Source organism: Marmota monax, unplaced genomic scaffold (assembly GCF_021218885.2).
Source record: "Marmota monax isolate L192 unplaced genomic scaffold, Marmota_monax_Labrador192_F-V1.1 WCK01_AAM20220418_F8-fsc00129, whole genome shotgun sequence".
Taxonomy (NCBI): Eukaryota; Metazoa; Chordata; class Mammalia; order Rodentia; family Sciuridae; genus Marmota; species Marmota monax.
The window spans coordinates 1,058,331-1,071,229 of NW_026693811.1; the positions used below are offsets into that span (position 1 = coordinate 1,058,331).

At 32.0% G+C, this 12,899-nt stretch overlaps 2 protein-coding genes across 6 annotated transcripts in view; one reads left to right on the forward strand and one right to left on the reverse strand.

The window, feature by feature from the left end:
- Positions 1-7,575, forward strand: part of Marchf7 (membrane associated ring-CH-type finger 7) — a 52,782-nt gene extending 45,207 nt beyond the window's left edge. For 2 of the 5 annotated variants that reach the window (XR_006855660.2, XM_046462302.2), the window contains exons 8-9: positions 2,271-2,384; positions 6,257-7,575. Coding sequence is in view for 3 of the 5 variants with exons in the window: in XM_046462302.2 (XP_046318258.1) it covers positions 2,271-2,384; positions 6,257-6,325 (183 nt within the window). In the remaining 2 variants the exon portion in view is untranslated. Of the gene's footprint in view, positions 1-2,270; positions 2,385-3,845; positions 3,895-5,867; positions 5,893-6,256 lie in introns of all 5 variants that reach the window. The other 3 variants (XM_058584946.1, XR_006855659.2, XM_046462301.2) reach the window with 3 other exon arrangements.
- Positions 7,576-7,624: 49 nt separating this feature from the next.
- The window catches only part of Ly75 (lymphocyte antigen 75), a 136,288-nt gene continuing 131,013 nt past the window's right edge, over positions 7,625-12,899 (reverse strand). The window contains exon 39 of the mRNA XM_046462300.2: positions 7,625-10,710. Within this exon, the coding sequence (XP_046318256.1) occupies positions 10,508-10,710 (203 nt within the window). The 3' untranslated portion in view covers positions 7,625-10,507. The remainder of the gene's footprint in view (positions 10,711-12,899) is intronic.

A 12,899-nucleotide genomic window follows, 5' to 3' on the forward strand; every position in this document is an offset into this window, starting at 1 on the left:
AGATCAAAAGGGTGACCCTAGAGCCCAACTATCCAAGTGTGGTTAGTGTATTTGTTATGAAAAGAAATAGGATGGCAAGGGAATGTATGAAGTGCTTGACCCTTCCCTGACCCCAATTTTATACGAGATGAGGTACACACAATATCAAAATAATTTTAAAGTGGACAATTCAGTGGTTTTGATACATGTTCAAAGTGATGTGCAACCACCATTTGTCTAGCTATGAAATATTTTCATTACTTTACAAAGAGAATCCTGTAGTGAATTCTATAGCCATTACCAGTTGTTCCCATTCAATCTTTTAGCCCCTGGCATCTACCAGTCTATTTAATAAACTTAAATGCTTAATCACCTTGCAGGAATTAGATATAGATACATTTCTTCTAGTTTATCAGTGAACTCTGACTTATTCTGTCCTGATCTGGACATTTCATATAAATAAAATTTTATAATATATAAGGTCTCTTGTGAATAGCCTTTATTTTTAAAATAAATCATGGAAATAATGGATACTCTTTGAAAATCTGATTAAAACTATGGATCCTCCTTTCAAAATATATAGCACAAATTCTGTATATAATTTTTAAGAATTCCCAGATCTCTTAAAAATAAAAGATCATGATTGCCTAGATTGTTTAGATCAGGCTTAAGAATCACTGATTTCTAAAGAATGAAACATTGGTGGTTTGTATAAAATAACTGCTATATTTTATAACAATTTTATTATATTCCTCTAATGAGCCAGTCGTCCAAAAAGGAAATAACTTTCAGCAATCACTTCAATCCCCAAAAAGTCTACACAGACAGCTGAGCATTTGTATTTTAAAGAACAGGGGAAAGAGTATATAGTATATATGGAATAGTGCAGGGAAAAGAAATAATTTTAAAGAATGAGTAAGTTTCAAAAGGATTCTCTCCTGCCATCTTCCTTCTTTTGATGTTCATCATTTCTCTTAAAATGAAGGCTTTGGTTTTTCATTCAGGGAGTGTTTTTATTGTTATTAAAGCACTTTAATGACTCACATTCTTACATGACTTAGAAATGTTTGGAAATACCTGGTGGAGTCATTATTTAAAACAATGACTGGTCTGATTAAGCTTCCCAGCTTTAATTTGTTTGTTGTATATGAATCATGGATTCTAGTGACCTGACAACTACCCTAATTTTAAGTGATTATTTTGATAGTTAATTTCCTCATTTTCTAGTGGCTTCATTTTTCTGCAAGGTGATTAAGCATTTAAGACTTAGTAAAAATTTTCTTGATATGTGATTTTTTTGAGTTACAAAATAAGCATTTTAAAAAACAAATTTCAAATTTCTTGAATACTCTGTAGAATCTGATAACCAAATACTTGCTAAAAATAAATACTAAAAATACACAATTATTAACTTGATGATTTAATTGCTCAAAAAAGGCACAACTTACCTTTTCACTGTTAAAATTATAGGACAAATCAGATTTTTGTTTTTTCAGTGCTGGGGATCAAACCCAGGGCCTCACACATGCCAGAAAATTGCTGTACCACTGAGCCACATTCCTATCCCTAGATGTTTTAAAAATACTAATATGATTTGTAATCATAGCTTTAAAATAACAGAACAGGGCTAGGGATATTGCTCAGTGGTAGAGCACTTACCTAGCATATTTGAGACCCTGGGTTCTGTTTCCAACACACCATACATGTGTGTACACACACACACACACACACACACATAGTTTGAAACCAAAGGACTCTTTTTACCAATTAAAATTTCTGTGTGAATGAGTTACAGTATTATCTTGTTAGTTCATTCTTATATTTTTCTGTTGCCTTCAAACTAATTATATTACACATGAAATACTTGAGCTACCAGAATAGGTATTAGTTTAGTAATATATTGATTTAGTGTAAATAAATATATTAAGCCAACATATAGCTACTTACTTTTTGTAAAAGGCAATCCATTATGAGCTTTATAAAAAACCAAAGCATTCATTCTACTATCAAATTATTTAAAAGCTAAACTTTTATATAAATCATTACACAAAGGAAGACTGAAAATAAAGAAGATAGTCACACCTGTTTGGACTTATGGCATTAGTAAAATGTTAGGGAATTATGAAGGGCAACTTTTTATTTCTTATTTTAATAGAATGGCACTGTATGCCTTACCAGGAATTAGATATAAATATATTTCCTCTAGTTTATCAATGAACTCTGACTATCGGTCACATTTTAATTTTTCCTTCTCCATTTTTCTTTTTCTCCTGTTTGCTTCCCTGTTGAAGGCTGAGTATGAGTTTATCAGCTCTGGTCTCTACCTAGTTGTGTTATTACACTTGTGTGAACAAAGCTTTTCTGATATGATGGGAAATACAAATGAACCAAGCACACGTGTCCGAGTAAGTAATACTGGAATGGGGAAGAGGGAGGGTGTGATACAGCAGCAAGTATTTGCCTTGGAAAAACAAGTTAAAAATAAAAGTATTGTAGATTTAATGAAAATTGCTGTCTTCCTTACTTCTGCACAAGCTTTATCTTCTCATAAAGCTATTTAGAGAAGGAAGTAATTTTCCAGCTCTTGAAAGTAATTGGAATATATTTCGGGGAAAAAAGGGACAGAATTATGAACACCAAGGGTATGTGTTTTTTAATATTTAAAGGGGGGGCCCTCAGTATTAACAGGTTAGGATCCTGAAATTGAACTCTAAAAGCCAAAAGAATATGGTAAATTGACTTCATTTGTTTGTTAGTACACTGTAAAAAATGATCAGCAAACTAATTTTTTAAGTGTCCATAATACAAACTAAAATATGGACTAGTTGCTGTTAACTGTGTACACTATTAACCATAATAAAACATTTAGACTAGCTGTATGTTAGGTATTTGTTAAGTAAACAATGCTGTTTGCCTCTGTATACTGAAGGAAACTTGTACTCTGTTGTCTAGGCCATTTTGCGTAGCAGGGCCTAGGGTCTCTACTGTATCTATTATTACAGAATCATTCTGAATATTAATATATTGAAATGTGTTCATAAATATATCTTTCAGACTAGTTTTTGTATAAATGTTCACTTTGTTGATTAAAAATTTAGTAGATTTTATGTTAAGGTGTAATGTTTTTATTTTGAAAATTATATCAAAAGGGTACAATTCAATGTATATAATACTCCTATTCACTTTTATCATGTGAATATTATAACAGTGAGTCTATTGAAAAATTATCATTGAAAGAACAGAGAATAAACTATCAGAAGCAACATTGAGAATTTAAACAAAGATCTCTTGACTTCTAAGTACTTCATAAATCATGAGCCCTTAGCTTTAGTTAACTCCATTAAATGATTTCTACAAGTGTCTTGACTCTTTTGAGAATGAATAAACCATGTAAAGCATGTCTGCAGAATTTATACCTTGAAAAAAACATTATTATTATTATTATTATAAGATTAAAGTGATTCTTAGAATTTTTTGAAGTATAAAATGTATCTAGAGCTATCAAATTTAGGCAGGCATATTTGAATTCATTTTGTCCAAAGAGCAAGGGTTTTGGGGGGCCCTCCCCCTTTATTTCATAATTTTTAAAAAGTATAAGAAAACCATGCCATTGGATGTAATTATTTTATTGTATGTTTCCAGTTCCAATAAACTGGTTTCTACCTCATTGATAATGATTATATAAAACATTTAATAATAACACCCTTAAGGTTATAATTTTTGATGTAGGGGGAGAAAGTCCCCTATTAAAAGGATTAAAATGATGTTTGATTTTTTTAAGTAAAAATGAATCTCCTATACTGATTCTTTCTTTAGATCCATTTGCAACATTTAAACTACTGTATTTCTTTCTGCATTGTTTCTAGTTTATTAACCTTGCAAGAACTCTTCAGGCACATATGGAAGATCTCGAAAGTAGGTGGAATTTCCCCTCCCCAGACTTGTTGAATTTACTTTTGCAAATTAAACCCACAGAACAAAACATAAGTATATAAACTCTTTTCTACCAAATTAGATCCTCATTTATAGGCTTATTAATACCAAAATGATTGATCTGGGAAATATGGGTTGGGCAATTGACACTAGTTTTTTAACAGAATTGAAATAAATTATTTATTTTAAGGTAAGGAAGGATGTAATTTTAACCACTAGCATTTTATTATAAATAAGTTATTTTTGATCACTTCAAATTTAGCACTTGTAATAAAATCATAAATTTACTAATCAAGGCATATCTCCTATTTTAGAATCCTGATTCTAAGTCCATAACAAAAGCCCTAAGGTTTTCTGTTCCTTGTTCAGGTCCTTGTGGACATTTTATGTAGATAACTCCAATCTCTTTTAAGACCACACACACCATTAGGCTTCTCTGAGTTTCCAGATGAAAGTACATAAACCCCAAATCTTCAAAGGCATTTAACAGCCCATCCTCTTCAAAGTCCAATTGCTTCATGCCTGGTGGGTACATCTCTATAACAGTTGCTCGAAAATCCAAGGTTACCCCTATTCAATATCTGCCTCTTCTACTTTTCCACCCAAAGCAAAAGATTCCCCATTCTAGTATGCTATTTGAAGTGTTTTTAACTATGTATTCACCATTTGGTTACCCATATACTCATCCTCAAAATTCTTGGAGTGTTACCTATAGTGTGTATAAGATTTTTGCATTTAGACAAAGCTCAGCATCCTTTGATAATAGTTCTCGTAAAAACCTTTTGATTTCTTGAATATTATCAGGATGTGGATTTTTCTAAGTTAGTTTACTAATTTTAAGTTTTAAAAGGGTTTCAGATAAAACTGAACAACACATTTTTATCATTTTAATTAGTATATGTGAAAATAAAGGAATCACTTGGAATTCATTTAGTGTAAATTTTTTTATGACTTCTTAGTTCTGATCCCTTATATTAGCCATTATACAAGTCTCTTTAGTTTTTTATTCTTTTAAAAATAATAATTTTATTATTTATAATCTGTAAGATGTGATGATAACAATGTTTTGGTATGTTTCCCCCACATTTCTAGGGGTTTTTTTTGGGGGGGGGGGTGTTTTTAATTCTTACTTAGAGAATTAGAATTAATTCTTTCTTAGAATTTTAATTTAATTCTTAGAATTTTAAAAATTCTTATTTAGAATATGGTTTCTTAAACATAGTCTTTTTTAAGTACTAATATTCTGAAAATTAATTCCAACTGAATTTTTTTCTCCTATGGAATTAATCCAGTAGAAAACACAAGTTTCCTATAAGGCTATTCTGTTTTTTTAGTTTGGCATTTCTTTATTGATACAACATAAAATTTAAACATAAAGACCATAGGGTTTTTTTCAGATATGAGTTGGGTATATGCTTGGTATCATTTATTAAAAATAGATTTTATCTATAAATGTTGCATACTTTTCCTGTGCTTTGCTTTGGGTGCCCTTAAATTGTGCAATATTAATACAAGAAAAGAGTACATTAAACTTTTCTGCCCTTGATAGTAGGATAGGTGTTAATTAGATTTTTATTTTTGCAGACTTTCATTTTACTTCACATGTTAAGCAATTTACAGAATACATAGTATTTTACTACCTTCCTAAAGACATTCCATGATGTTTTATGTTAAATCTTGATCTACTAATGACTCTTGAATAAACTGAGGTCAGAAATATTGCTAAAGTGATAAGTTTCTGACAGTTTAGAGACAGAATAATGTCAGTAGTAGTTGTTTAGTGAAGCCAAATCTTTTAACTTAGGCTGTGTCTATATAAAGCTTTTTGACTTACTAAATAAACTTTTTTCTTGGCATTGTATAGACATAGCATTGATGTAAATTTCAAGAACACCCATAACCTATTATTCTATGTACATTTTTTTCCATTCTCATCGGATGCATCAAACATGCAGCGGTAATAAGCCAGATTCTACTCAGGTGTGTGAGAGGACTTGCCTTAAATTCACTTTTTCTCTGATGTATTTATCATTAGTTACTATGAACACAAATTTATCTCAGAAACATTTTAGAAGATACTTTTGAACCACATTTTAAAGCATTTTCATTTTTATAAAAACTGTGTAACATCACAAAAAGATGTGGGGGTGGGGGCATTTCAGATAGGCATCACTCACAATCAAACCACCCTAACCCTGTCATGATAACTTATCATTTTGACCAAAACAGTGTACTAAATTGGGATTTTTATTTTACAAGTCATTGCTCTTCTGGCTTCATATTTACACTTCCCATTCTCATCCCCCTTAAAATCATTCTTGATCATCCTGTTTTCTTTCAACAGCTTCAGAGGATGATTCTGAAGAAGATGGAGACCATAACAGAACATTTGATATTGCCTAACTTCAGTTAAGACAAATGGATGATCTGTGAACAAGTGTTTATTAAAACTGGCAATTAAGTATGAATTAATTTTGTGGGGGGAATGCCTATTAAATATATTGACTATACGTAAAATGAATATATACATATACATGTATACATGTACATATATATTCATTCTCAAGTGTTGCTGAATTAAAATTCTGCTGGACCTTTTAACACTGGCCAGCAAATTCAATGTTTATAAAATTGGTAATCAAAAGACTTTTTCTTTTAGGTGAGTGGAAAAGTATTACCCTTGTTTTCAATATCTAAGCAGTGCCCATCAACCCTTTTTTGTGTTCTGAATAGTCATATTTATGAGAAAAGGTTTGTGTTTTAGTCTCTTGTTAGTGAGAAAAGTGGATCAAAATATGCTTTTAAAATAAAATGCCAAATGGCACCTAGTTTTCCTTTTAAAATGCCTTAAGTTGCAGTCATATTTTTAATAATCATTTACTTCCAGTGTTTTGAAAAAAAATTTTTTTAAGAATGGGAAAGAGGTTATGAAGAACATTATATTAGGTTTCCAAATTTAATTTGAATTCTAATTCACTTAGCAATAAAACCTAATTTTAAAAAAAAGTATAAGAGATGTAGAAATGATGGATAAATTTTTGTATTGATTTTCAAAATGCATATTATATTTGATAGGCCATAGTATGTGTAGTATTCCTTTTAGGAATATTATAGCTATAAATTATATCAGAATTGCCAGTCAAATGATATTTGGTTTAAAAAAAAAATTGTTACAATCTCAAGTTAATGGAATATTTTTAAATCCCACATTCAAAGTTTAAAACACTGGTTTTCAACGTGTTTTTTAGTGTTGTCACGTCTTTATAGATAAATATGATATAAATAACCAATTTGGATCCTGGTCATTTTTAACTGTTTCTTGGTAATTCTGAGCATTTATTTGATGATTAATATTTTTCACTACCTTTGAAATTCAAACAGATGAACATTACCTATTCAACATGAATGGTCTACAGTGTGGTCATGAGTTGTGTATACTTCCATAACATTGTGTTTTTCCTCTGTCAACAACTTTAGGATACACTTAAAACACCTTCAGGTGGTTTCAGATTAAATTCTGATGTTATGGCAACAAACTACTCTTTTAAAATCTAAATAGAAACCATGTAATTTCTCAAATGTGAAATGAACGGTTTGCCACACTTAGTTTGTTGGTCCTATGTAAAACCTTGGCTTGAAATAAAGTGCATACTGATTGATTCTGTTTTACAGTTTGAACTGTTTCCTTGTTGCTCAAAGAAGACTTAAGACCTTGTAGCCAAGAATTTTATTAAAATTTCACATCCCATTTCAATATGCTTCTAAAACATTTGCTGAATTCTTCCCTGTTATCTTTGCATTGCCTACTTAAAGCAAAAACACAAAATTGAAGGATACCAGTTTCAATATATTCTGTCAGTCCTTTGAGATGCTTTGGATTCAAAATATTATATTTAAATAGAATTTATTATGAAAATTGTCTTCTTCTTAACCCACAATATATTTTATTTTTAAAAAATGTCATTTTCTTATTGTTTTTCATTAACTGCAAAAACACGATATTGATAACAAGACAATGAGTCTTATAGTCATGTCAGCTTCTGCTGTTGTGTAAATTTAACACTATAGAGGAATAAACAGGAATAAGCATAGTCTTCGCTGGTTATCAGTTTTAAACTTTGAACAAAAGAGATCATACATCACTACAAAGAATGCAAACTCCTAAGACCTTGTAGTTTAAAGCTGTTCTCTCTATACTACTGCCAAGCATATGTTGTCAGGGCTGGGGATATTTACTTAGCATGTGGGAGGCCATGGGTTTGATTCCCCAGCACTGCAAAAAAAAGTAAAAAGTCATCATCAACCAGAAACAAGTTATTGAAGAAAGCAATTTCCACATTCTGAAAGTAATTAACAAGCCTGCTTTTTTTTTTTTTTTTTTTTTTGAGGGGTGTAATGGGGAACTTTGAACCCAAAGTGCTTTATTGACCTATATCCCCATCCCTTTTATTTTTTTGAGACGGGCTCAGTTTGTTGAGGCTTCCCTTGAACTTGTAATCCTCCTGCCTCAGCCTCCCAAGTTGCGGGAATTGCACAGGCGAGACCACTGTCCCTGGCCAGATATGTAAATATAATTAAGATTTAACATTTAATTACCAGGGACCTCTAGACTTGTTATAAAATGAAATCAAACATTGAAAATTAAATAATTTAAAACAGCCATTTGCAAGAGCTGGAGCCGCATTTAGTAGAAATTGTCAAAATGTGTACAGAAAATAGTTACATGAAAATTTAGTAGATTTTAGAGTAGCACTGTTCTGTTTGGACTTTCTGATGATGGAAGTGATGGTGGAAGTGTTCTTCAGTATATGCTAGCTAGTATGGTAGCCACTAACCACATGAGGTTTGAGTGCTTAAAATGTTTCGCTTTGGTGTTTTGTTTTTGTTTGTTTGTTTTAAGTTATAGATGGACACAATACCTTTATTTTATTTGTTTATTTTTTATGAGATGCAGGGGATCCAACCCAGTGCCTCACACATGCTAGGCAAGCATTCTACCACTGAACCACAACCCTGGCCTCTAAAATGTTTCTTAAATGTAATTGAAGGATTGAATTTAAACTGTTTATATTTAACTTAGGTAGCCTCCTGTGGGTAATGATCTACATATCAGATCTAGAGATCTGAATGATTGGTGGGGGTGGGTAATAAGATTGGTCTTAGTTTTTAAAGGAATGGTACAGTTAGGGTAGTATGAGTAGGAAGGAATTCCTGGCAGATATTCATTAATACAACTATAAATAGCCTATCAATTATGTATTAGAAATCTCAATCACTATATAAAATCTCAGTCTTCTATAGAGCAATAATATTGCACATGTAATGCAGCTAGTATGTTAACACTTGCTCTTTTAGTACTACATGTCTACACTGTTGATAATTTTATGTTAGGACTTTGTAGTTACTGGAGTCTTATTAACAATAGGGCCATTAATTGTGATGAGGGGTGTTTCTGACTTACAGTGGTTAGTGAAAACAAATGGTATAAACTGTCATTAGTGAAGCTGGAGATAGAATGGATCTCCCTTTAAGAAAATTACTGCTTCCAAATGATTGATCAGGTGAGGGTTATGGAGAGATTACTAGAGCTTTCAAGCTAATACAGGTAGTAAATACAGTTTCAAGTGAAACCGATACATTCTTCATCTTTTTTGATACTATTTTTTAAAATACTAAGGAAAACCACTCATTTCAACTTTCTTCAAACTCCCAAATGTTTATTTTCACCTTTGTCCTGAAATTTACAATAAATATACTGAAAACTTTGTGCATCTTCACTAGTTGTACATAGGTTTTTTTGTTTGTTTTTTAGTCTTGGCTTAGTTTTTGTCATTTTTCTCTAAATAGTGGGGACATGAGTGATTTTTATTTTCTTTTTATTTTTCCATAATTTCATATCATTAAAAGATAAAATTTCTAAATGTTTTGGGAGCATAATACCTTGAGTACATAAAGATAGGAGATCAGAAGAATCCTTAAATGGACACTATGATACCAGTGTTAATTGGATTGCCAGACTTCTCCATGAGTTTGTAGATGTAGCCATATTCTTCTTTAAAAATTTTTATAAAAGTTTAATCATTCATGATCAGTGCTGTTTCATCTAAATCATAAAATACAAATAGAGGAACTTTCTGCCAAAGTAGCCAGTATCGGGAATATTTAAATGTACAGGGTCTATTTAAAAAATGGATTGAGTCCCTAAATCACATTTATCAATAAATGAGCAAGACTGTTGAATTAAAAACTAAACTGGTTCAACTAAATGGAGAGGAAGATAGAGTAGGTAAGACAAGTAGACTGGATTATCAACTTCTTGGACATAAAGCTTTCTTTCATTCAAGTGAAAAGTTTCTGCTTTTGAAGAACTGGTTATAACCTATAAATTAAATTTAAGATCTTTCCTTTTGTAAAATCTACATTAATAATGAACTGGAAGATTAATTCTTGTCCCAATGAGTACATGAAAATACTATTACTGTTACGGAATAACCATAAAAGCTATGATATTCAATATCAAGTTTTAAATGAAAATCTTGCACAGGAATTGCTGTCAAGGCATTTGGTGTCAATCTGTTTTGACATTACCAAAAATTTAGTCAAATCCAACAGCACATTCATTTTCTTCTGCAACTACCAAAACACAGTCGTCATCATAATGTGATTGGTGTGTAGTTGAAAAAACTGTGGTGAAACCAGAATTGGAATTTCTTTTGTAGAGGTACCAAATGATTGCTCCCAAAACTGTCAGAATTACTGTACTAGCAATCACCAAAGTTGATATTAAAATGTGGTTATCTGAAAAAGAAGATAAAAGAATATATGGGAGATCAGGTTGCAAGTATTGCATTTTGGAGAATACAGTGTAATTTAATTATGTTAAGTATTTATTGAAATTTTCCCATACTGGTAAGAAAAAGAAATTACACATTAACTACTATCAAGATTTAAATTTCTTAGTTTGAAAAATGGCTGTACTTCAAAATTTCAATTAAATATTGCCGTTTCTTTACACTAACAATGATAAAAGTAGTCCACAATCCCCTTTGTCTTCCTTGGCTTTCTTTTCTGAACTAAGACTTTGCAAATTCGTATATACTGTTCTTTTGAGGAATAGTGGTATTTAAATCTCTGTTACATCAGTGGAGTTTTTAATGGTTTGCCTTTTGAAGATTTAAGATTTGTTTCACAGATGACGAACCATAAGCTGCAGTATCCTCCACTTTTGTTACCTTGCAAACATTCAGATACTATATATTTGTGTATTCCCTGAAGTTCTTTATGTACAACTTTGTAATTCTTGCCCATTTAGAACCCTTGTAATCTTCCTAAAAGAATTTAGCTTATCAAATTGAGGAGAATTTTTTGATTTAGTAGTTAGGAAGGAAATAGTTTTGAGAAGGTAACTATTATAGTTATAAAGGACTAAAAATGTGAGAATTTTTTTTTTTTTTAAGGTACTAATGATTGAACTCAGAGGCACTTGACCACAGAGCCACATCCCCAACTCTGTTTTGTGTTTTATTTAGAGATAGGGTCTCACTCATTGCTTAGCGCCTCACTTTTTTTTTTTTTTTTTTTTCTTCCTGAGTCTGGCTTTGAACTCAAAATCCACCTGTCTCAGCCTTCCAAGCCGCTGGGATTACAGGCATGCGCCACCTTGCTTGGCAAAATGTGAGAAATTCTCAGAATTATCATTTTTGTAGATGTTCCCTTTTTGGTGGTGGGGGATTAAACCAGGAGCACTTAACCACTGAGCCACATCCCCAGTCCTTTTATTTATTTATTTTGCCCTTTTTATTTTTTCTTTTTGAGACCAGGAGTAAATTGCTGAGGCCTCGAATTTGGAAATCTGCTTCATCCTCCTGAGTTGCTGGGTTTATAGGTGTGTCCCATCATACCTAGCTGCTGATGCATTTTTTATTAGCCATACTGATACTCATTATTTCAGCTTGTGTTTGTTAAAAATGGGACCTAACAGAAATAAGATTGGTTAGGTAAATCACTATGTGGGGTGGAGGTGGTGATGACTGAACCCCGGACATTGAGCTTGCAAGACAAGCATTCTACCAATGGAGCTATATCCCCAGCCCTGAATGTCACTACTTTTAAGTTTGGGGAGAGCCATTTGTATTTTTAAATTATTGACAAGATTCTTTAAAAACACATTGTAAATGTCCACAACTGAATTATTTTTAATCCTGAAATAAAATTAGTGGACACAATTTAGCAGTGTTTGGGGGTTAAGGGTGCTATATTATCTTTTTAACCTCTCCTTTGTGATCTTTTGTCTCCTGCCCCTTGTGTACTCTAGTTATAAGGCCCAAAGTACACAGTCTGCCTCTTAAAACTGCAGCCTTTTCTTGGACTAACTGTAGGTTTATGTATGGAGTGCCAGCTGTGTATATAACTTTTCCCAAACCCACTGAGTGAGCAGAAACCCAACCCCTCATGTTTGTTAATGTTGATCATTGATTATTCATTGGGATAAACTTAACTTTCCTGTCTAGTGCCTACTCGTCCTTCAAGATTTAACTCCTGTATCATTTCCAGAAGCCTTTGATAAACTCAGCTTGGACTAACCTTCCCTGACCTGTATACTTCCCCACACCATGTGCATCCTGATGTAACTCACATTTTTTTTTTTTTTTTAATGTTCTTTCCAGGGAGACTTAATTTGTGTGACTGGGAATTCCCTTTTTGCCTGGCCCTGTTTTGACCTATTAAGTTAGATTAAACTTAATGTGCCTATCTGTATGGAAGGCTTTTACTTTCTTTGGGTCTTCATTCTGCTTAAGTGTGGCCTTATCAGTGAGCTCTTTCCTGGACACCCTACAACAACAAAGCAAAATCTCCCTTCTCCATGTATCTGCATTCATCCTTAATTCTGCCTTTTAGTTCTACAATATATGTCACTGTGTGACATTCCAAATAGTTATATTTATCATTCCCATTAGAACGTAAGGTTGGAAGCAAATCCTTTTTCT